This window comes from Cucurbita pepo, chromosome 5, assembly GCF_057944985.1.
Source record: "Cucurbita pepo subsp. pepo isolate OVF chromosome 5, ASM5794498v1, whole genome shotgun sequence".
NCBI classification, from domain to species: Eukaryota; Viridiplantae; Streptophyta; class Magnoliopsida; order Cucurbitales; family Cucurbitaceae; genus Cucurbita; species Cucurbita pepo.
In genome coordinates this window covers 16,585,299-16,609,506 of record NC_141802.1, presented here as the reverse complement: position 1 = coordinate 16,609,506, position 24,208 = coordinate 16,585,299, and the positions used below count along the sequence as shown (strand labels likewise).

Here is a 24,208-nt window from a genome sequence, read left to right as displayed (position 1 = left end):
AGACCATTATACACATTTGGTCCCTTCACTCTTCTCGCCTTGGTTTGATTTTCAATGTTAATATGCCTCAATATTCCTTATTCAAAGCTAGAATTTCATGGATTTTATGATTTCACGGTGTATTGGTTGCGATGTAGCATGTACCTTCTAGCTAAGGGGAGGATAATCACGTTCGATGATAAACATTTTTTTATTTTCAAAATTGTTAGATGTATATGCATGAGATTGAGCTATAAAATTTTAAATATGTTGTGCATTGTGACGTTGTTTATGAGGCGTATCTTTAATATGATTTGATTACATATAATAACATGATTTACGGGTAATTACTCACTATGGTAATAGGAAGGCGCGATCGAGATCACCACATAGGGTGGACCTAAGATTTGTTTCCCCGTTTCAAAAGGCAAATCAAAGTCTTGATTTTGGTCATATGATGATGGTCCAGAATTGATCACTATCGTATGGATTAAATGTTTTGTTTTCTAATATTCTTAGAGATGCATGCACGTAACATGGTTTATGTATCGTATGAATATGATGCATGAAAAGTATGGTTGAATCTACGTTCGATCACGATTCAGCTATTATGATGGCAATTATTTTATTGTAGTAATTATCATTATGTGAGGTGACTAGATAGTTAGCCATCAAAGTCGTTGTATAGGGTGAATCTATGTTTGTTGCCAAATTTTTTTTGCACGGAATCTGAGTATAATTTGGTCATTATGGATGGTTCATGTGTTTTCTCAAACTAGCTTCCGACATGGATTAAGTAATCAGTGTCTCTATATGTCAGTTAAGATTGAGCTAGACAACTAGACAGCTAGACGATCCTCATTCAATGCAAGTCATGAGCGGTAACCTCATTTAAAAAAAAAAAAATTGGTCTCTTAATTTTTCTCGTTGATTATATGTACACATATTTAAACCCGAAATGCAACGTCTTGGCATAGAAGTGACGAAAAAAGTTAAGAAGAAGAAATAAACTCCAATTCTTAATAATAATTTTTTTTATTCATATGCTTATCGAGATGACTCTTGACCATTTCAATAGCTTATTTTTGTATTAATTTTGGGTAGTCGATGCTTTATCAAACCGACAACAATATTATATTAATTATACTACCAAACTCAACTTTAATATAAAACTATATTCATGAAGCTTCACTAATTTAATTTTAAAATAAAAAAAAATACTAAAACTATTAAAAGGAAACTTCTAATTAATTAAGGAATTGTTACTAAATTTTACAAAATAATGACTTATGTAGAGATAATCACCAAAATAATTAGGCACCAAACGAAGACTTTTGTGTAGAATAAATTCAAAATCACTTTTTTTATATATATATATATATACTAATTAAATAATTATCTAAAAAAATTACGTTATTTTTAAAAATATACTCATAAAATTTTTATCTCCCTCTTCCATTTAAAGTTACTGGTTGTCAACTTCTCCCTACCAATAGTTACATACTGTGAGCCGTTACTCTTTTGCTGGCATATATAACGTCTCTTTCAAAAATCTCTCTATGCCCTCGTTTTCTAAAATCTTCTTCTTAAACCGAGGTCAGAGGCTTGAGCATACGTCGCTTGGCCGTAAGCGACGTAAGAACGAATTGGCTTAGCTCACTTGTCGTTGGAGAGTGAGTGTCGCACAATCACTAGTCTGCTGTCATCAAGAGTGCGATCGTGACAAGTAGTGTAAAAAAAATTAAAACATTTTTAAAAAAATTTAAGGACGATTTTTTTAGGTATTAATGAAAATTTTTAAAATAAAATATTAATTATTTTTATTTATAACTATAAATCTATTTTTAACCTTTTTAAAATTGGGTATTTTTTAATTCATTGTAATGTTTTTATTAATTTATAATTTTATTTATAACTTCAATTTCCTACATCATTGATTTATGAATATGTCTTACACCCACAAACACAATCCCAAAAAAATTAAAATTTTAAATTTTAAATTTTGCTGGTTCATCCACGTGTCAACGACCCAATTCCCCTGGAAATCTCCGGCATACTGGACCGCTTAAACCGCAGAAACGGCCTAGAAAACCCGGTTTGATGGGCAAAAGTCTCTTCTTCGTCATCATCAACTCCTCAGAAACCGTCCGGTTCGCCGCCGTGGAATGAAACCTCGAATCTCCGCCGTCGGCCGACCGGAAACTGGAAATCTTCACGTCGTTGTCCATATTTTCAGAAATCACAACGTACGTTGACCTCAATTTATCCGCTTTCGCCGTCGATCGGCCTTCCGATGCACTGCGAAACAAGAAGTCCCTCAGCCTCCATCTTTTGTTGGCTTTTGAAAATGAGATCGCCGACTTTGATTTGACGGCGGCGGCGAGGGAGCCGCCGTCGTCTCCGTCGAGCGCAGTTTGAGAGGAAATGTATGAGATTTGATCGGTTGTTCCGCCGTCGAGCGCAGTTTCCTTCATCAGCGCTGCTTCAAATGGGTCGTCGATGCCGCTCTCTGCTTTTCGAGGCGGTGTTGGGGACCACATTTTCGACTGAATAAAATATTAAATTAACTAAATTTAAATTAAGATTTTTCAAAAATATTAGCTTCAATTGATAAAAATATTTTCAATTTTACATTTTGCTTTCAAATATTTTAATAACATCTCTCAAATTTAAAAAAAAAAAAAAAAAAAAAAAATACCCGTAAATATTTTTTGAAAATATTAAAGTATCATTATCTATAAATGAAATCAGTTAATATTCTACTTTCAATGAATTTTCAAGAGTTTCTATAACATTTCAACTTTTTTAAAAAAAATTTAAAAATATTTATAGTTATTATTTAGACCAAACTCACGAACTTTTAAAATTAATATTAATATCTTTAAATTTAAAAAAAAAAAAAAAAAATACTGGTTCATATTCTTAAAATTAAAAAAAGGATAAAAATAAAATACTAATTTAAAAAATTTAAAAATATTAAAATAAAAACGGTTAATACTTTATTTTCAAAACCTTTTTTACATTTTTTAAAAAATTTAAAAATACTTATAGTTACTCTCTTAAAGGGAATTTTTAATAACACATCTAAAAAATACTCATTAAAAAATAATTTTGCGGATAATAATCTTAAATTAAAAAGGATAATAAGAGAAATGATAAAAACTTTTAAAAAAATTATTTTAAATGAGTAATGATGTAAAACATAGATGTAAGTGAGAGAGATAGAATTGAAAAAGGTACCTGAAATCCAGGCGGGAGTTTAAGCGGCTTGATCTTACCGCCGTCGAAGAGCTCATCGGCGGAGAGAGAAGCTTTACTAAACGACTGAGAAGTAAAATCAAATTCAAAATCCTGATCGGTACAGGAGGACTTGGGGGACTTGGGGATGCCGGGCTTCTCCTCCCAGCCGAAGGGAACAGCGGAGGGAGAGCCTATGGGAACGTCGTCGTCGTCGTCGAAGGAGAAGAAGTTGAAGGCATGGGAGGGGCTGGTAGGAGCGGACAGGTAGTGGGAGGAGCAAGGGCTGCCGCCGATGTTGAAGATGTCGGCCGGAGGGACTCTAACAACTACTTCCATCTCTAAGAAAACTCGGCCGCCGGCGGAAGCTTTTATGGGAAATGAATGGAAAAGAGAAGAAGAAGAAGGATTAGGTGGGAGAGGAAGAAGAGTAAAGTTGAGGGAAATTGGGTTGGAGATGAATTGGAGAAACCTCCTAAATTGATCAAAAATGGATCCACCATACATATATAATATATATGTATATATATATATATAATTACAAGTCTAATGCAAGTAGCTTTAGCTTATAAGTTAGAATAGAAAATTATTGGAGAAATCAAATCTTAAAAATGAAAAATTCATGTCAAATACAAAGGTTGAGCAAGCTCGGTTCTTTTTTCCAATATGCGTTTAAAATAACAGTAAGTGCATGCAAGAATCATAACGACAAGGAGAAACCATAAAAGACTGTCGTCATACTTATGCCACGGTGTTATGTTGAATATACCTTCGTCGTGGCTTCACAAATGACGTCAAACAAAGTAGCACGCTTAAGAAAAAAAGCTATCATTGCTTAATCGCAAAAAGACTCACCAAAAACCTTCCGAAACTATGTGAATACGTCATTCGTCACTACTTCACTAATGGATTAAGGTTTCCATGTCACTAGGATAGTCTAAACATTATGGTTCCAAACATCTATGTACGAAAATAATAATAATTATTATTATTATAATAATAATAATCTGTAAATTTAAACTTAAAGAAAAAAAAAATAATAATAATAATAGAAATCTACCCAAACCCCAAAATTGTTCATCAGATGTAGCAAGCATGATGAGGAAATAATGTTATGAAGCCACATGATTCGGTAAATAAAGATTCAGTTAAGCACAACTTAAATAAATTCCCTATAACAAAGTGAATAAGCTAAGAGATTGGTGTTTTGATGCAATGTCATACTCTTTTCTCAAGATGAGCCATTAACTGCGGCAGCTGGGGCAAGATGACCCATTAACTCTGCGCCAACTGTGGCTTGCGTGTTTGCGTCCTGCTGCTGTGGTACTGAGTAGTAACCACCGTATCCACCACCGTAGCCTGGGACTCCATAACGTCCTCCATTCCATTGGTTATTAGAATCACTTCTCCACTGCCAACATATAATATATAAGACTATTCAGACATATGAAAAGGAATCAATACTGGCTGTTCATCGTCGAAGGCTTTTCTTGAAGATAAAGTACCCTCAAAATGTTTTCATATAACTAAGGAAAAAAGCTACGATTATTGTCGTTTAGAGAGATCAATGAAAAAGATGCCTGAGGATCTAACAATGGAGCACAGTGTGAAGAAACTAAATATATATTTCTCTAGATGATTCGACATAAATAAACATATTTTCAAAATCAATGTTCATATGTTTTAAAATCAATCCATTATTCCTTTTGTCCAATAAATGTTCGACATATATTCAAAGTTGTTGACATGGGTTTATCAGATGTTGATGTGTCTAATATTGTATACAAGGAGTGTCTAATTATCATCAAATTTCATTTCTACACTTATATTCTAAATATCATAGGCCATATGTTAAGTTTTAGAAACGAAAAATCTAAAACTATTCACAAGAAGACAAGTGACAAGTAAAGATGGGGAAACATTGAAAAGGAAAAAGCACGTGGTCAAACCTGCTTGCTCCCTGTACTTCGGCCCCAAGAAAGACGAACAATTTGCTTGCCAATAACTGTTCCATTCAGTCCCTGAATTGCATCCTCGGCATTTTTTCTACAAAAAAGAAGAAAAAATGTATGCCAAGATAGGTTATGTGCTTTTCACTAATGCCCACATTTAGTCTTGGACAATCTCGCTTATTATGCTTGTAATTGATGATCGAGTCAGTTTAAATCAAGCTTGAATAATTACTCAAAATAGTATCCTCTCCAAAAACAAAGCTAAATATTTGTATAAACACTCATCATATACACTCATCAATCGTTCATTATAAATCTAACGAATACAATTTTAAAAAAAAGAAAGAAACAGCAACATTTCATAAGAGAAAATTAAATAAAAAACTTTTCTAATTGGTTACGAGAGTAGTTAAACTATAGTTTCAAAAGCGTGCATTCAATTTACACAAAGAGAGTGCCAAAAAAGTCATTGAGGTACGTATGGAGTGTGGGTCTAGATCCTTTTCGGTAAAGATAGGTGAATTGAGGTGTTCACGTGGACCAAAAAGAAACCAAAATAAAATTCAGCCAAAGGATTTTCCTTTCTTTCTTGAAAGGGTGACCAGTGATCATATGAGAGAGAAAAAATTGCATATCAAGGGGGAAGAAGCCAACCAAAAACTTCAAGGAGAAAACTCCAGAAGTTGGATGCTTGTTGAGAAGTTGTTTGCACTCTCCTCCATGGAGCAAATTTTTCTTCGTGAAATTGCCAAATCGATTCAAACATTAAGGATACATTTTTAAGTTTTATGCCAATAATCCCCAGGCCACCTTCCTCAAACGGGTGTTTAACTTTATCCCATCTTAAGTTGTGAAAATTTCCCTTCCATAAAAGTTCCTAGAAGATCTCTCAATAGACGCAGAAGATTTTGAGAAAATAGGAAAAAGGGATGGATGGTAGATGGAGAGATTAGCCGAAGTAGCTTGAATATGTGTCTCATCAACCCCCTTTTGACATATGAGGTTCCCAAGATCGTAGCCTTTTCTGCACCTTCTCAACAATTGACAGCAAAAAGGAATTAGAATTTGGCTTGCCAGTCAAAGGTAAACCCAAATAAACAGCAGGTCACCAACACTTTTGCAACCCCATTCGGTAGCCTACGATTCCGCAGGAGAATTATCGAGATCAACCCCCATAAAATCGGTTTCTGATAATAAATATTAAGCCCGGATGCTTCTTCAAACTCTTTAATACAACAAATAATTAATGTGAGAGACCTCGGGAGATCATCCGCAATTGTAAGTGAGTAATCGAAAAAACAGTGGTCTGTCCTACCCACTTCCAACACATTAATCAAGCATCTCCTTTCTGCAAGGGAGAACATTCTACAAAAAAAAACATCCATAACAATGGTGTAAAGGAAAGGTGATAAAGGATCACCGTGTCGAAGACCTGTAGAAGCAATGATCATTCCACAGGGCTAGCCATTGTTAATGATGGAGAAGTTAGTTGGAGAAGTTAATTGATGAAATACGACCCCTAATCTACCTCCTCCAAGGATGCCCAAAACCCTGAGCTTGAAGAATAAGGTCTAGAAAGTCCTAATCAACCTTGTCAAAATCCTTTTCAATATCAGATTTGATCACCACATCTGCTTCCTTCTGGCAACGTCTATTTTCAATAAACTCATTTGCAATCTAAGATGCAGGTACAGTCTATCTATTAGCCACACAAAGGCTGATTGGTAGTCGGAGATAGTGTATGGAAGCACTTTCTTTAGTCTTTTCGAGAGAACCTTCATAATGATTTTGTAAAGGCAAGCAGTAAGACTTAAAGGCCTACCGATTTAGCATCAAATCTTCTAGGGATAAGACAGATATAGGTCACATTAACACACCGGCATCGATAATAGCATTCTAAAAAAAAAAAAAAAAAAATCAGTGAACACTCTGGATGTCTATCTTGAGGATGTTCCAAGATAAAGAGTTCAATAGTGAAGCCTCAGGGACTTTGTCTGTGCCCCATTTCGTTAACAGCAGAAAGAATCTGTGCCTCCAATCGATGTCCAATAGTGTGCCCACCTCTTTTCCAAGTGCATAAAGCTCTATAGAAGTCACAAACTCATCTTCAATTTCCTGGGCAGTAACTAACCTCATACCCGACCAAGCAAGCACCTCAACAATTGTGTTCCATGCCATCTGGGAAGTAATTATACGATGGGGGAAAAAAAAAAGAAGGTATTTCCATCACCCACTTTCAACAACTGTAATTTACCTCGCTGTTGCCAAATAGGTTCCTCAGACGCAGCAATAGAAAGAAGTTCAAATTGATTTCAACCCTTTTCTGGAAATAGCTAGGCTTCAATGAACCCAATTCTTCCAAAGAATCTATGTCAGACAAGCTTTTTTAAAGAGATGTTTTGTTAGCAGTGAACTGCCAAAAAGTGTTTACATTCCAATCCTTGAAAACTTTTGAATGCTTTAAGCTTCTGATTAAAACCATGGCCCAGCTGGCCAACAGGCGGGTTTGCTCTCCACCAACTGTTTAGAAGAGAGGAAAAAGAAGAATAGTGTGATATGGTTGGGGAGGAGAGCGAAATATCCTTTATAACAGTGTGGAAACCTTTTCCTCGCAGATGCGTTTTAAAGCCTTGAGGGGAAGCCCGAAAAGGAAACCCCAAAGAGGACAATATCTGCTGGCAGTGGGCCCGGACCGTTACAAATGGTATCAAAGCCAGAGCGATGTGCCATCGAGGAGGTTTTTCCCCGAAAGGGGGTAGACACGAGACGGTGTACCAGTAAGGACGTTGGGCCCCGAAGGAGGTTGGATTTGGTGGGGGACCTACATCGATTGGAGAAAAGAACGAGTGCCAACGAGAATGCTGGGCCCTGAAGAGAGTGGATTGTGATATCCCACATTGGTTGGGGAGGAGAACGAAACACTCTTTATAAGGGTGTGAAAACCTTTCCCTAGCAGACACGTTTCAAAGCCTTGAGGGGAAGCCCGAAAGGGAAAGTCCAAAGAGGATAATATCTACTAGCGGAGGGCCTGGGGTGCTACAAATAGTTATTTAAGCGCGTGTAAAAGAAACTTGAAGAATGTAGGAAACCATCTTTGCCAACCAAGTGTCAGAACGATGGGGAAAGTGGTTGGATGTAATTCTCTCTAATCTTCCAACAATTCCATGCCCAGACTTGGAAAGGCAGCCTTCTGAGATGAGAAGCTGTAACATCCTGAAATTTGTTTGAAGGAAAATGAGGAAGCTGTAACATCTTGAAATTTGTTTGAAGGAAAAAGGGAAAAACCCGCCGCAGACCTACTTCGCTATAAAAGTCGAGTGAGGTCAGCTCCTCTCATAGTGCACGCAGCCCAAGACCAACTGTCGTCATCCAAGTTGTTGCATTTATTCCTTGTCTTCACCAAATCTTTAGTGTTTCCCTTCGATCGTCGTCATGGATTCATTAAGGGATTTTGCCACCGCTCGAGTTCTATTGTTCTCTTCAACCAATCACCATCCACCACCCGTGGGACTTACCTCCCACCACCACATTGGAGCAAACATAAGGGTGTATTTCCCCAATTTTGCTATGATTTGGGCTTAGAACTCAAGGGATTCTCACTATTTGATTTCCTTCGTTGCAGCAAAGTCGTCTCTGCCGCTTCTAAGGAACAGTAGTCGTTGAAAATCGCGCAGCAGACATAGCTCCAAAAGACGTGAAGCCACGAGTGACTGTTTCGATATTGGGATCAGCATCCAGCGGTTCAATCAAACTGGTTCACAAACTCCAATTTAATTGGACCAGTTTTGGTCCTACCACTTTTCTCATTCTACTTCGACTTTCAAGGCCAGTAGACCTTAATTCTCCTTGCCTTGGCTTGAATTGCATGGATTTAGCTAATTTTAGGATGTTTTTTTTTTTTTTTTTTGTTAGGGTTAGGCAAGTAACTCTAGATTAAATAAGTGTTGGAATGGCGCAAGAAAGTCGAGTAGGGTGAATAGGGTGAAGAGAACAGACCATGAGTTGACTCCAGTGTTTTTATGTTTTCAAATGCTTCCACATTAATATGTTTGTATTTGAAAACTCTTGGTTTACGTGGATCAGGGAGATTGTGAATTGATTGTGCATTTCAAAAGTTTGTAGTGTTAGTTTGATTTGTTTTAAATGCATGCCTTCCAAAGGTTATTTTAAAGGGTACCCTGAGCATGTTTTACTTGTATCAAAACATCTTTTCCTTACAAAAGCCTTGTTTTCAAGTAACGACTCCAATTGGTACGTGTTCGGAAAGTCGGGTCGTAAGATAACAAGTTTATCAAAGAGTGATAGGAGGATGCACGATTACAAGACCAAGTAAATCAACCATTTTGGAAGAGCTAGCATATCAATGAGGCTAGCATATTCAATGAATTGGCTGAAATTTCCATGCTTCTAGTTGGAGCTGGAAGTAGATTTCTCATGAGACCATCTAGTAACATTAAAATCTACCCTGCAAAATCAAGAAAGAACGGGGGAGGGAAAAGGTTCAAAGAAAAAGATCTAGGACCTCTAAAATACTTCCTAGGCATTGAAGTGGCTCGCTCAAGGAAAGAGTTGGGTAAACCTTATCTCAAGAAAATTGGAATGCTTGGGTGTAAACCTACCAGTACTCCAATTGATCCTAATTACAACTTTGGAAACGAAAATACTATGGCAACAAAGAGAAATATCAGAGACTAGTTGGAAATCTCATTCACAGCCAGGTTGAGATCTCTATGGAATAACAAGCTAAGGTAATTACTAAGCTACTAGATCCACTTGAACAATTCGAATTTCACTTGATTTTAGGTGTAGTCTTTGTTTGGCTGCATACATTTTCACAAAGGAACTGCTCAAGGCTAATTCTTGTGGGTCTTTCATAATTAATTTTAGTAGCATTAGCGGCAAACTTACAGGTTCTTTTGTGGAGTTAGTTAGATGAGTTCTTTTGAATTTTTTGTACCGTTTTTCATGGATTAGCATCTCAAGGTTCTTTGATACTATACCTGACACACATTTTGCAGGCAGTTAGCTATGTAGACCAATTTATGAACAATCCAACCATTGAACATACGCAAACAGTCTACATGATTCTAAGATACTTAAAAGGAATGCCTGGAGAAAGACTATATCTCAAGAAGTCAACAAGAAGAAAGATGAAGTCTTCACAGATGTTGATTCGGCAAGTTCAAAAGTAAATCGAAGATTAACTGCCACCTATTGTACCTTTGTGTGGGGCAACCTAGTAATATGGCAGAGTAAAAAACAACTCATTATCAAGAAGCAATGTTGAACCTGATTAAGAGCTCACACAAGGAATATGTAAAGGAATGTGGATCCAAAGAATCTGATCTTAACTAAAAGTAACATCAGAGGCACCAATGGAAGACTACTGTGATAACCAAGCCACTATCAGTATTGCCGAAGACCCGACGTATAGACCTTCCTCCCTTGTATTTTGTTCCCTTAATTATTTCTTTAACTTTTGTTCATTCCCTTGTCTTCTTTTTTGTCCCGTTGGGTTCCCCTTTATTTGGCTTTTAGTTGTATTTCTTGAAAATCAATACGAACTTTATATCTCAGTTTGTTTTGCTTGAAACAAAAGGGAACTATAGGAGATATCATATCGTGAAACATGGCATGAAAACTTAGGACCTTGACCATGGCGTTGTACAGAAGCTATATTTAAAAATTAATATTATTTTTAAATACAAAAAATGTTTCTGACTCAGAAAACTGACATCTAAAGACAATTAGAAACAAGAATAACAAGAACATAAACAATAATTTGCACTTCTTATAGGTTTCTTCAATATTTTCTTAAGTCATTGTTTATCTACAAATCATCAACTGTTCTTTCAAGTATAAATTGATCGACTACATTATACTTTCATATTGATAAAAATAAAAAGAGGATTAATTATGAGAATGAAAAAATCCATCCAAATTTCTTTCAAAAATTCATTCATCCGAATAACTTGTAGATTAAACAACTAAGTAAAATAGTATAAAATTTTAAGTAGCTCAAATGAGAAAATCCTGCAACGCAAATGAGTTTAAATTTTAGTTTGAAACCCCATTTTCAGAAAACACACTCAGCTGTCGGCAGTTGTCAATTTGTGGCTATGTGACATCTGAAGGAGGATAGAATATAGTACCGGTAAAGGTAAAGTTTTGAGGCATGCTAGTTTCTTTTCAATTTTGATAAAATTTATTGAGAGGAATAATAGAGTCTTTAGGGTCTTGTGACGAGATTTGGGAATTGACAAGGTTTAATGCCTCCTTGCTATCATCGGTCACTAGACTTTTTTGTAATTATGATATTGGTTTGATTTTGTTGGATTAGAGTCCCTTGGTTGGTTTTGGGGGCTTCCTTTTTGTTGGGTTGGATTTTTATCTGCCCTTGTATTTCTTTCATTACTCACCATGAACGTTCAGTTTCTTAAAAATAGATATGTGTGTGTGTGTGCATAGGACCAATATTTGTTGGCAAGGAGGCAACTAAGGAATAAGTTTCCTTGTGGTTCTGTCCCTTACATCCATAAAATAAGATCCATAGTGTTTTCTAAAGCATTATAGTAGCCTTCTAGAGCTTAAGTGTGGTACAAACTTTTTTTTCTTTGCGTGTGTGTGTGATTATGAAAACGACTTAGGGTTAGGAAATTTCGTTTTTTTTTTTCAATTAATAAAGAAGCCTTGGGTCACTGTACTTTGCACCTCAAGGCCTCGAACAGACACACACAATCCACCTTACTAATGAGGAGGAAAAGAGAAGGAATTGAAAATGAGGCTCTCCTCGTCTAAGACATCTTGAAGCTAAAGATCATATCTCTTGGCTTTCCATTAATGATGTTGAAGAAAATGGCATCAGAGACACAATTGATAAAAAAAATAAAAATAAAAATCAATCAATCAATCAACTTTGCCAGTCTTTAAAATGTATAAAGAAACCAGCTGAGCATACAAACAAGAAACGTATAATTGCTAATTTAATCTATTCAAGCAAGCATTCAAAATTTAAGAAAAAAAAAAGTGAAAAGAAAATAATAATAATAATAAATAATAATAAATCTTCATTGGACAAATGAAATTCTCGGAGGGGGAGGGGAGAAAAGAAAGAAAGCATTCATTTCTTTAGAACAAATCTATTTGATGGATTATTAGGAAATGGGCTTGCTCCTCATAAGTTAAAGCTTGTTTTTGCTAATCAATAAAAATGATGATGATATAGTTACAAAATTTGAGGATTAAGTGTATAATCTTGCAAATTTGGCAATTGTTTCAACAAACATGGTGAAGGCAAGCTTGATCAGAATATTTCAGCCAAATTGATTTCGAGATGGAAATTTTCTGAAAGAAGTAAAATTATATCACTGAACTTTGGCTTACAAAAGCCTCAGCACCGAAGATAGGTTGCAAAAAGATATTTTGAGAAGAAGTTCATAGTTTTGGTAAGAAACCAACCTATCATTTTGTAGATTAAGCAGGGGTCCAAATCAGCAAGAATAAAGGCTAAAAGCCAATTACAAAACTACTTATAATGAATTTTGCTGATTTTTGTGACTGTATGGTTTACAGCTTCAAATTGGGAGAAATAGTTTAAACCAGTTTCGAATGAATCCAAAAGTTAGCTTCTTTAAAGTTGAAGGAACCATATAGGATTAATCTCCTCACCCAATTGTGTTCAGTAGCTCATTTTAGGCACCGGGCAAACGGTAGCTTGTTGTATGAGTAAAGAGCAAACACCCATGTCTGACTTGAGTGCCAAGTTTACAGCTTCAAATTGGATAGCCTTATACAGCATATTTTGTAACTATTCTGCTTCTGAAAGCAACTTGTATAATCCTTCTATTAAGAAAGGGGATCTCTTACCTCCCAGGCCTATAGGGTATTCCTTGATTATTTCTTTTCTTCTAATAAAAAAAAGAAATCAAATGAAATTATAAACAAGGAAATCACCCATGCAAGAGCCAGTGACTAAGAAAGCAAGTACTAAAAAGTCCACGTCTTCCAATCTTGGGAGAATTCCTTATCGCTTGATAACACAACCTTGCATAATTCAAGATTTATGGACTAATCTGATCACAAAAAAATTAGTAAGAATTCACTCTCAAACGACAAGCTATGTCATTTAATTTGGTTGTTCTATAAAACTTCGAAGTTCCTAATAAACTGGGGGGAAGGAAGGAATGTAGTTCAATGACTGGTCTATCCTTTCCACCATTATTTCCCCTCCTCCAAGCCCCAATATCGAAGATCTTTGGAGATGGACTCTGGATGACAGAGGCACCTTCCTTCACAGTAAAATCCCCAACACAAAATGTGATATCCCACATTGGTTGGAGAGGAGAACGAAACACCCTTTATAAGGGTGTGGAAACCTTTCCGTAGCAGATGCGTTTTAAAGCCTCGAGGGGAAGCCCAAAAGGGAAAGTCCAAAGAGGACAATATCTGCTAGCGGTAGACTTGGGTTACAAATGGTATCAGAGCCAAACACCGGGCAATGTGCCGCAAAGGAGGTTGTTCCCCGAAGGAGGGTGGATTTGGTAGGGGTCCCACATCGATTGGAGAAAGGAACGAGTGTCAATGAGGACGTTGGGCCCTGAAGGGGGTGGAATTGTGATATCCAACATTGGTTGGGGAGGAGAACGAAACACCCTTTATAAGGGTGTGGAAACCTTTCCCTAGCATATGCGTTTTAAAGCCTTGAGGGGAAGCCCGAAAAGGAAAGCCGAAAGAGGACAATATCTGCTAACGGTGGACTTGGGTTGTTACACAAAAAGCTTACATCCAGTGATCACATTATGCACAAGGATTTTTGTGTACGTTTATGGAAAGGCCCTGTCCCAAAGAAAGTAAAATAATTCATTCGGGAATTGGGAATTTAATTATGGATGCATCAACATAGCCGACATCTTGCTCAAAAAAATCCTCATGGATTGTTTCCTCTCCAAACTGGTGTCTCCTCTGTCATGACAGTGGAGAAACTATGATGCACCTTTTCACGACATGTAAATTTGCACGGTCCTATTGGAAGAGGGTTCTTATGGCATTCAGATTCCACATTGCCCAAATGTTACCGTTATATTTCTTGAAATCCTCGTTTTGGGTCATCTCTTAAGCAAAGAAAAGGAAGTTGTCTACTCTTCTATCAACAAAGCTTTTCTTTGGTTAACTTGGCTTTAACGTAACTGCTGTATTTTCAAGGACAATGCTTTGGAAATCGAATCCTTTTTTGAATACCTTATTTATCTTGCTCTATCGTGGTGTAATTTCTCCCCGTATTTTTGTGATTAAAGTCTTACTCTTACATCGCTTATAGATCACTGGAATTGTATACGCCTCCCGAACAAAAGGAGCACAACTTCTCTTGGTTGGCCTCATATACTCCCTGTTTTTTTTTTTTTTTTATGATTTAGTATGCATGGAAATTTTCTGAAGAGTTTTGACTTCTAATTTTACTTTTAACTAAATATCCTCCATGCTTACTGGCACATGTGTTTACTTCTCTATAAAAGAAGGGGTCGTTGGAAATATTAACATAATTGAAAATTAGTATTGAAGAATTTGAATCTCAGAAAAAAAAAATAATAACAAATAGGGCGAAGAATAAAACCTATGTCAATGAGTGACTACCATGATTATCATAATCAATATCAAGGTAGCATCAATTAAGTAAATCAGTGATTACAATAAAAAGTTAATTTTTAGGTAATAAAAAGAAGAAGAAAAGGTGATTACTATCAAGTCAATTTGGTTTGCCATTACTTTTTAAAAATATATAGCTACAATTATTATCACAAAAAAGTACATATCTACATATATTCTAGAGAAGCAGGCTACATAATCAAAATATCCTAAAAGAAGACACAGGCATATAGGTAATAAATCTTAGACCCAATATCGCTAACTACTATGGAAAACAGAACTGACTGCTATTTCACGGGTCAATCCAACTTGACCAGTGACCTTGCCTTTTTGTAACCTCTAATTACTTGCGAGATGTAAAGATCGGCAATAGAAGCTGGCATATATAACGACAGAAAGCTCCACAGAAAAATAAGAAGAATACCTGTTGGCAAACTGCACAAATCCACATCCCTTTCCAATAGGAATTTTCACAGAGACAATCTCACCAAACTTAGAGAAAGGTTGCTTGAGATCTTCATCACTAACATCAGAATCAAGGCCGCCAACAAATATCTGAAGTAGAACAAGTTGGTAAGGTATGTAATAGCCGGAAAAAAAAAATAGTATTGAGACAGGAAGGAATAAACTAACAGTCGTGTTGTTCGACTCGCCATCTTGTGGTCCCTGAACAGCCATGCCATTTGCATGTCCACCAGCCAGAACTAAAGCTAAACAAAATTTTAAAGAAAAACAGAAATAGGCATCACAATTAATATCTCATCTCAAAAACGAGTTAACATATAAACTGCATTTTACTCGCACCTTAACTTATAACTAAGAAATAAATCAATCATTATAACATCTTCTACACAAGAGGTAGAATGCAAATCTTATAGGTATCTGGGATCGTTTATTTATGTTAAAGTAGACAGAGTGATAATATCACCATACAAGATTCCTAGCTAATTCAAGAGGGTCGATCTCTCCAAAAATGCTCCACAATTCCCAAGATATCTCATAAAACGTTCCTTACTACCTCCCCACACTAAAAAGGCAAAAAATGCTCCACAGCCAACTAACTATTCTTTCCATTCTCTACCCTGCCTAGAATAAACATTCACAATTGGAGGCCTAACAAAACCCATGTTCATTATGCCAATGTCTAAAACCCATTCATGAAAAAAGAAAATATTACTGGGACAGATGCTAAAGACCATGCACATGTCAGGTGGAAATATTAAACTTCTAGTCTTCTAGTTGACATACAGCCAAAAACATTAATACTGCCATCTGGTTCCATAAACTTCTTGAAAATAATGCTTCACTTATCATTGCACCAGGAGGAGAAAGATAAAAAGAAAAAAGAAACTTGCCATCCAGAAAAACACAGTACCAAAAAGATGAAATACACTCCAACTTGGATGTCCCATAATAAAGAATAATGTCACAAAAAGCATGAAAAACTGAATAATAGATCAATAGACAACATCCAGCAGTGATGCCAGAAGCGAACCAATACTAACCCTGTGAAGAATAACCTTGTTGATATCCAGATGCTTTCTTTGGTGTTGCAACACCAATGCGCATGGGTCTACTTGAACAATATATCCCATTCATTTCAGTCATAGCCCTGGACTTTTCATTTTCATCACCAAACCTGACAAATCCATAACCCTTTGAACGACCTGAATTTGAATCAATAACCACCTTTGCTCCTTTAACAGATGTGTATTTACTAGAGAAAGTTTCTTGCAGCATAGCATCAGTTACATCAGCAGCCAAATCACCAACAAATATAGATAGGTCAGAACCAGTGTCCGGTCGCCTATCATTTCCACTAAAGGTTGCCCAATTGAGACGGAAAGGCAGATCTGTGTTCGGCATCATAGCACCATTATAGTTCTGCAACACTTTATCAGCTGTTGCATGTGAATAGAACTCAACAAATCCATAGCCCTCAGATTGACCAGTTTGCTTATTGCATATGACCTTAACAGAGAAAACCTGCGTGTTCATGAAGCAAAAGGAAGAGAAACAGTTCAGTCAACTGATGACCAAAAAAGATGCTCTTGATGGAGATCGATTCATACAAGAGGAAACATAAAACACAGTCTGCAGCTAATCCATCTAAACGTTGATTGACCAGTAAAAATCAGAAGCAACCAATTGTCACTTAGAAAGTTGCACAGAAACAAGAAATATGGAAATCATATATTAGCATGCACAATAATTCATTCAAAATGGCAAACAATCCCAACTTAGTAGACCTAAACAACCTCAGTTCATGCCATCTAAACTAATAGTGAAATAGCAATTGCTTAGTTGGGGACCAAAATTTCACTCATTACACATAAATTACTTGTGATCTGATTGTCTCCATCATTAAGATAGCAAGGATAATTGAAGTGTCAAAACTAGGACAGAGGAATAGTAATTAGTAAAGCACACTCTAAAACTAAAATTACTAGTGCAAGCCTTCTTGAGTTTATGGCTGGAAAAAGAGAGATGCTCATACAAAAATAAATGAATCTAAAATTTGCCTCTTTAGTAACAATTCTTCTCGTATTGGGTAGACTCGCTTTGGACCACCATTTCAATTTCAGGACAATAGAAGATGCAGCAATGATAATGTCGACGACCACAGATTCACAAACTTCAAATCAATTCAAGAACGCGTAAGCGCGAGAAAAAATAAACAAAGAAATGCGATCGATCTCACTACAGAAAGTCTCAAAACGATCTAACAGGAAAAAATCAAGGAAAAATTACAGATAGAGATTGGTTAAGAACAAAAAAAAAAACTCGATACGATAAGCAAGTTAGACCTCGCCGGTGTGAGCGAAACAGTTATGGAGATAGGTCTCGTCCATCCAGCCCTGAAGGTCACCAATCCAAAGCGTCTTAACGTCGTCCGTTGACCCCTGTCTACGAGGTCGCTGCGACTGAGGTTGCTGTTGCTGCTGCGACGGGGGTGGCTGCTGCTGTGGCTGTTGCTGCTGTTGATAAGGATGGTGAGAATACGCCACGTAATGCTGAGGAGGATACATCATCATCTGCTGTTGTTGCATCATGGCCATGGCGGCGGCAGGGTACTGCACCGCCATCCATTGCTGCTGATACTGTCGTTGTTGTTGATACCATTGATGGTGAGGGTGAGGGGCTTGAGGATTGAGATCAGCAGCGTTGGAAGGCTGGGCCATGATATTCAAATCAAACTCTCTCTGTCTCCGTCTCCGTCGCCTTCTTCGTTTGTTCTCTCCCTCCGGCAAGATGTGTGAGAAACGACGGCCCTGGCTGGATATGTGAAAGGAGTAAGACCAGGTTGGAGAGAGAGAGAAAGAGGAGGAGATGGGGAATGTGAAATAGCTTTTATACTGGATGGTAGGTTCCAATAAAATACTATTATGAGGGAGAGAGGGGCGGCGGTGGTGACGGGGTTGGATCCGGTGGGTGGACAACGAACGTAATTAATTTATATTCCACAAATTACAATTCATTTATTTAATTGGAATTTATATATATATATATATATGTAAATTTTTATTTATTTTTTTAGATTAATTCATATTATAATTTAAGAAATTAGTATTTAAAAATTTTACCCTATTAAAATTTTAGAAAAAAAAAAACAAATGGTTTGGATTTGTCATTTAATTTTGAACTTAATTATTTTAAAACTTTAAAGAATATATTTTATTTTTAAATTAATCAAACTTTTACATAAATTATTTCGTTGTTTAGTTAGGAAAATAAAAAATTAAAATTATGCACAACAAAAATTATAATTTTTATTAAGTTTGAAAAAAAAATCTTAAATTAATTTTTAAAAGTGACGAAAATTAAAAAAAAAAAAAAAAAAAAAGTATTTTATTTATATATTTAAAATCACCATAAAAATTAGAAACTGTTAATATTTAATTTATAATTTGTGATGGAAAAAATGAAAAATAAAATAAAATAGAGGCGTGGCCGTTCCGTGGAAGCGACGTCGTATCATCGCGTTGATGTGGTCAAACGTGGGACCCAGGGCCCAGTAAGGTTGGGTTTCGCGTTATTTATCAATATCTTCCTAAATTTACCAAATCATTTTTCAACGGTTATTTTAAAGTTTTTACTTTTACCCTGGTTAATTTCTTTTTGTCTTCTTTTGAGTGGAAATTGTTAGTTAAGTTTTTAATTAATTGATAATTTAGTGTGATTAGAGGAATGAACAAAGAATTGAATATTATTATCTTATATTAATAATGTGCATTTTGTTTTAGGTAGTTCAATCACAATAGCTTCATAATTAGGCGTGTTTTACTTAAAACAATTATATACTCGATGACTTAATATAAATTTTCATGATATACATGTGAGTAAATAAAGCTATAAAGTTAACTTAATCATTCAGGGTTAAATTTGTATTCAAAATTTTGTATATGAATTACAAAATTAATAATTAAACAAAAAAACTTATTTCTTAAAAAAAATGTATCACAAAAATAATAATTATTATGAATAATAATTTTTTATTATTCATGATAATTTAAGCAAAAATTAATAAAAATGGTAAGACAGATATTGGTCTTGCCCAGATTGGAAAGTTTGACCGGTCAGGGGTATTTTTGTACTTTTATCCTCTGATCTATCAAATTTTTAAAAAATATTTAGTAAATCGTTCTATTTATTTATCTCTAACTTAATTATTTGCCTTTTAAATATATGCTAAATTAAACTGTAATAATACCCTTCAATATTTTATAATTTTTCATCATTTTATTTATCTAACAATATTATTAATTAAACTTTGATGATATATTCTCAAACTATGTGACACTGAATTCATTGCAATTAATTTTTCAAATTCATCAAGATTTGCATTAAAATCTGATACTTTAATATATATATATATATATATATATTTATTTTTTTTTTTTTATTAAGGATGTTTAGAATTTATTTGTATTTTAATCAAGTATGTAGTGATATAATGAAGTGTTTGGTTGAGGTTGGTATGACTAGTGTATTTAGGTGAAGACTTGCAGTAGAATTATTTCAATAAAAATTAAAAATTAAAAATTAAAAATTAAAAATTAAACTATGTATTAATAATTGATTTACATATTTGGTAAAAAAAAAATTATTTAGACCAGTAAATTTCCACTTATTCATTTCTACTGATATATTTTAATAATTTTATTTTTTTTTCAAAAGAATAATATTTTTTTCTAATTGAATTCTTTAATAAATATAAAGGTAAAGGTTGGTAAGAAATAAATTGTGGATAGAAATTCATGACAGGTTAAAATGCTTTTTTCCCTTTTTTTTTTCAATATATATTATAAAAAAGTATTATTATCATTAGCTAAAATATTATTTTGTCTCACTTAATGTATTTTTAATCCATTTTTAAATTTAAATTTTTGTTAAAATAAAATGGAAAGAATATTTATAAGTTCATACTTTCCCTTACCAAATCCCATTTCCACCATTCCTTTCTTTCATCGCCAAAAGAATGGATTCCACCGCCGGAGAAGAAGTGGTTTTCCAATTCTTATCAGTCTTCCGCGTCTTCAAGAGCGGCCGCGTAGAGAGGCTCGTTCCCGCCGACACTGTTCCGCCGTCCACCGATTCACGAACTGGTGTCCAATCCAAAGACGTCCTCATCGATCCACACACCAAACTCTCCGTCCGGATCTACCTCCCCAAAGTTTCAACCTCTGCGAAGAAGCTTCCGCTCCTAATTTACATCCACGGCGGCGCTTTCTCCATCGGCTCCGTCGCGTCTTCGATCTACCACAGCCACTTGATCTCCCTCGCTGCCGAAGCCAACGCCGTCGCTGTCTCGGTCGAATACCGTCTTGCACCGGAGAATCCGCTTCCGGCGGCGTACGATGACGCCTGGAAGGCGGTGGAGTGGGTAGCGTCGCACTCCAATCGCGACGGCGCCGAGATGTGGCTGAACGAACACGCGGATTTCGACCGCGTTTTTATCGTCGGTGACAGCGCTGGGGCTAATATTTCGTACAACGTCGTGGGCCGGGCCAGCGAAAATGATAATGGGCCGGAAGGACTCAAGATAATTGGGCTGGGCTTGGTGCATCCATTTTTCATGATAGATAAGCCCGATAAGTTAATAGAGTACATCTTTCCGACGTCGACGGGTCTGGAGGATCCGAGAATGAACCCGTGGGCCAACCCGGGACTAGGGAGGTTTCGGTGCAACCGGGTCCTGATAATAGCGGCGGAACATGATTTCCTGAATGATAGGGCGCGTGGAATTCACGCGGCGCTGAGGGAGAGTGGATGGAAGGGGTCGGTGGAGATGGTGGAGAATGAAGGCGAGGACCACGTGTTTCATTTGTTTAATCCTGACTGTGAGAAGGCTGTTGCATTGGTTAAAAAAGTGGCTTCCTTTATCCAATCAGAGTAAGCCACGTGGAACTTTTATTTATAAGAAATTACGTTGAATAAATTTTTATTATATATATTTTTTTAATTTTTAAGACTTCGAAAAGGATTTAATTTGATTCATATCCTTAAAGTTCAAATTAAATTAGATTAAATTATAATTTTATTGTTGATGTTTATTTTATTATTGGTGTTTCTTATTTGGTACTATTTATTATTGACATTATTGTACCCTTTTTGTTTTCTTGTTTGTTTTAGTTCAAACAAGGCCGAGATGGGGACCCGACCCTCCAATCTCTAAAGAGGCCTTTAATCAAGGCATCGATTAAGGTTGAAGCAGGCTAGTTTTACTCGGATATTTATTTTCTTGTATTCTAAGATATTATCATATTATATATAATTGCCGTTTATAATTAATGTGAGAATTGACATTTTGGATGATAAAAGTTTCACATCTGCTAATTTAAGGAAGAATCGTGAGTTTATAATTAAAGAATATTCTCTCAATTGCTGCGAAGCATTTTGGGAAGCCCAAAGCAAACATGTATAGAGTCATGCCCTAAACTTAATCATGCCCTACTTTATTTAGTTCAATAATTCGAGAATAAATAATTCCAGAATTTGAGGATTTCCAACTTTATTTGGTAACAGCATTAAAAAAAAGTTAAATCTTTTGGGGGAATTTACGAATTCACCCCCTATTCTCAATTATTATTATTATTATTTATTTTTTTTTATTTTTTTATTTTTTTGTCTGAATGACATTTTATTGTATTTTTTAAAGATGCAAATCTTCTAATCACTAATTTGTTGATTCGTATCCCAACGGTAATAGTGGAGAAAATGATAAAAATAATTAAAAATAAAATAAATTAATTAATTAAGAATTTTAAAATAGTAAAAAAATTAAATACAATCAAATAAAAATGGCAGCAATATTTTATTTATAGGTTTAATGTGAATTTACGAATTCACCCCCTCTTCTCAATTATTTTATTTTATTTTTTAAATATGCAAATCTTATAATCAATAATTTGTTGATTCGTTTCCCCAACGGTAATAGTGGAGAAAATGATAAAATAAATAAATTAATTAAGATTTTTAAAATGGTAAAAAAATTAAATACAATCAAATAAAAATGGCAGCAATATTTTATTTATAGGTTTAATTGTAAATTAAAAAGGGTATTAGTGTAATTTTGAGACTGTACCTGGATTGTTTCTTTAAGCGTCTGTTGGCAGAAAGTGGAAGGGGTCGTCATTTTCGTTTGCCTGGTTTTTCTTCTTTTCTTTGCACCTTCTGCCATGGCTTCCGATGAAATTGCCTTGAACGCTGCACCCTGGTTCATCATTTACAAAGACCGTCGGATCGACAGGCTTATCGGCAACGACATCGATCCTCCCGGTCTTGATCCGAAAACCGGTGTGGAGTCCAAAGATGTCGTTATCTCGCAGGATGATTCCGTCGCTGTTCGGATTTACAGGCCTAAATCTGCTGCCGGCGCTGGAAAAGGAGATCAGAAGCTTCCTCTTCTTGTTTACTTCCATGGCGGTGGGTTCTGCATCGAAACGGCGTTTTCTCCTTTCTACCACCAGCACCTCAACCCTTGGGTGGCTCAAGCCAACATCGTCGCTGTCTCCGTCAACTATCGGCGCGCACCGGAGCACCAGCTACCGATTCCTTTTGAAGATTCATGGACTGCTCTGAAATGGATCGCGGCTCACTCGAATGGAACCGGGCCAGATGAGTGGTTGAATGAAATTGCAGATCTGAACCAGGTTTATCTGGCTGGAGATAGCGCTGGAGGGAACATCGCCCACCGGATGACGCTGCGGATGGCGACGGAGGGGCTGGCCGGAGTGAAGATCAAGGGATTGCAGTTGATTCACCCTCATTTTTGGGGGGGAAAATTGATCGGAGAAGAAAAGGAGTGGGATCCGAAGAGCATATATGTGGTGGAGAATCTGTGGTATTGGGTTTCGAAGGATATTAAGGATTTAGATGATCCGATTGTGAATCCGGAGCACGAACCGGATTTGGGGCGGCTTGCGGCGGAGAAAGTGGCGATTTATGTAGCGGAGAAGGATAATCTGAAGGAGAGGGGACGGCATTACGCAGAATGTTTGAGGAAATCAGGATGGGGCGGAACCGTGGATGTGGTGGAAACCGACGGCGAAGGGCACGTGTTCCATTTGTTCAATCCAACCTGCGACTCGGCGGCAGACCTCGTCGGACAGCTCGCGGCGTTCATCAGCGGCAAGTGCGGTTGTTGAATGAACAAAGAAATGTACTCTCCCCTTCCTTCTTCGTTCTTCATCGTCGTCGTCGATGGCCGGCGGGAGGAATCTTATGCCGTTTTTAATTTGGTTTTGAGTTTTCTGTGGTAATCTTCCAATGAATTGGGAAAGATTATAATAATAGTGATGTGATTGCTTGCTTGTTCATTGTTAGTTCTATTGCCTCTTTTAGATCCATTAACTCTGGGTTTTTTCAATAATTTAATTAATTCACTTACAAACCGTTTAATTAATTCACTTACAAACCGTTTGTGGTTATAATTTCGTGTGTACCATAGTCAGTAGGTAGCCATTTACTCTCAACTTCTATTACGAATGGTTTGTCAATCGAATCACAACCTTAACCTTAACACGCTGATGTGGTGACTTTGACTTCCTTTCTTCTGACCCTGAGGCTTGAATTAATCGCCATCTACCAAAACAACCGAAAATGTTTCAAAAAAGGTCGGTATACAGCGTACAAAAAGTTCGCGCCCTTCTTTAGTTCGCGCCCTTCTTTATCTCTAAAAACAGGGTGTCCTAACGACCCAACAGCTTGTCCATGGAACCCGCTCTGAATAATCCACCTTTTGCGGGATTATTCCCGATGTAATCATAAAAAGCTAATTTTTTAGGAATTTTAGACCAAGCTTTTGATAAACTCTTGATTTTTGGCTAGCCTGACACTAACCCTTCGATATATTTCTTGCTAGAAGTAAGTATCCTAATCCTATTTATTTATTGATG

General features: G+C 36.2%; 4 protein-coding genes and 1 long non-coding RNA gene across 5 annotated transcripts; 3 read left to right on the top strand and 2 right to left on the bottom strand.

Moving 5' to 3' along the window:
- Positions 1-1,863: 1,863 nt before the first annotated feature.
- Positions 1,864-3,692, bottom strand: LOC111795878 (uncharacterized). The gene is made up of 2 exons (XM_023678505.2): positions 3,220-3,692; positions 1,864-2,525 (listed from the first exon to the last, which is right to left on the bottom strand). Exons 1-2 carry the CDS (start codon positions 3,553-3,555, stop codon positions 2,001-2,003), a joined length of 861 nt encoding a protein of 286 aa, XP_023534273.2. The 5' UTR covers positions 3,556-3,692; the 3' UTR covers positions 1,864-2,000.
- A 489-nt stretch (positions 3,693-4,181) lies between these two features.
- Positions 4,182-18,143, bottom strand: LOC111795270 (polyadenylate-binding protein RBP47). The gene is made up of 6 exons (XM_023677581.2): positions 17,618-18,143; positions 16,316-16,796; positions 15,444-15,520; positions 15,235-15,365; positions 5,166-5,262; positions 4,182-4,627 (listed from the first exon to the last, which is right to left on the bottom strand). The coding sequence occupies exons 1-6, from the start codon at positions 17,990-17,992 to the stop codon at positions 4,448-4,450; spliced, it is 1,341 nt and encodes a 446-aa protein (XP_023533349.2). The 5' UTR covers positions 17,993-18,143; the 3' UTR covers positions 4,182-4,447.
- On the top strand, positions 8,128-10,744 carry LOC147792724 (uncharacterized). The gene is made up of 2 exons (XR_015421072.1): positions 8,128-8,993; positions 10,187-10,744. It is a non-coding gene; the product is annotated as an uncharacterized LOC147792724 (long non-coding RNA).
- Positions 18,144-20,268: 2,125 nt separating the features above from the next.
- Positions 20,269-21,623, top strand: LOC111794387 (putative carboxylesterase 2). Its single transcript, XM_023676358.2, has 2 exons — positions 20,269-21,203; positions 21,444-21,623. The coding sequence occupies exons 1-2, from the start codon at positions 20,290-20,292 to the stop codon at positions 21,484-21,486; spliced, it is 957 nt and encodes a 318-aa protein (XP_023532126.2). The 5' UTR covers positions 20,269-20,289; the 3' UTR covers positions 21,487-21,623.
- Positions 21,624-22,412: 789 nt separating this feature from the next.
- On the top strand, positions 22,413-23,629 carry LOC111796153 (putative carboxylesterase 12). The gene has a single exon (XM_023678869.2). It carries the CDS (start codon positions 22,490-22,492, stop codon positions 23,456-23,458), a length of 969 nt encoding a protein of 322 aa, XP_023534637.2. The 5' UTR covers positions 22,413-22,489; the 3' UTR covers positions 23,459-23,629.
- Positions 23,630-24,208: the final 579 nt, after the last annotated feature.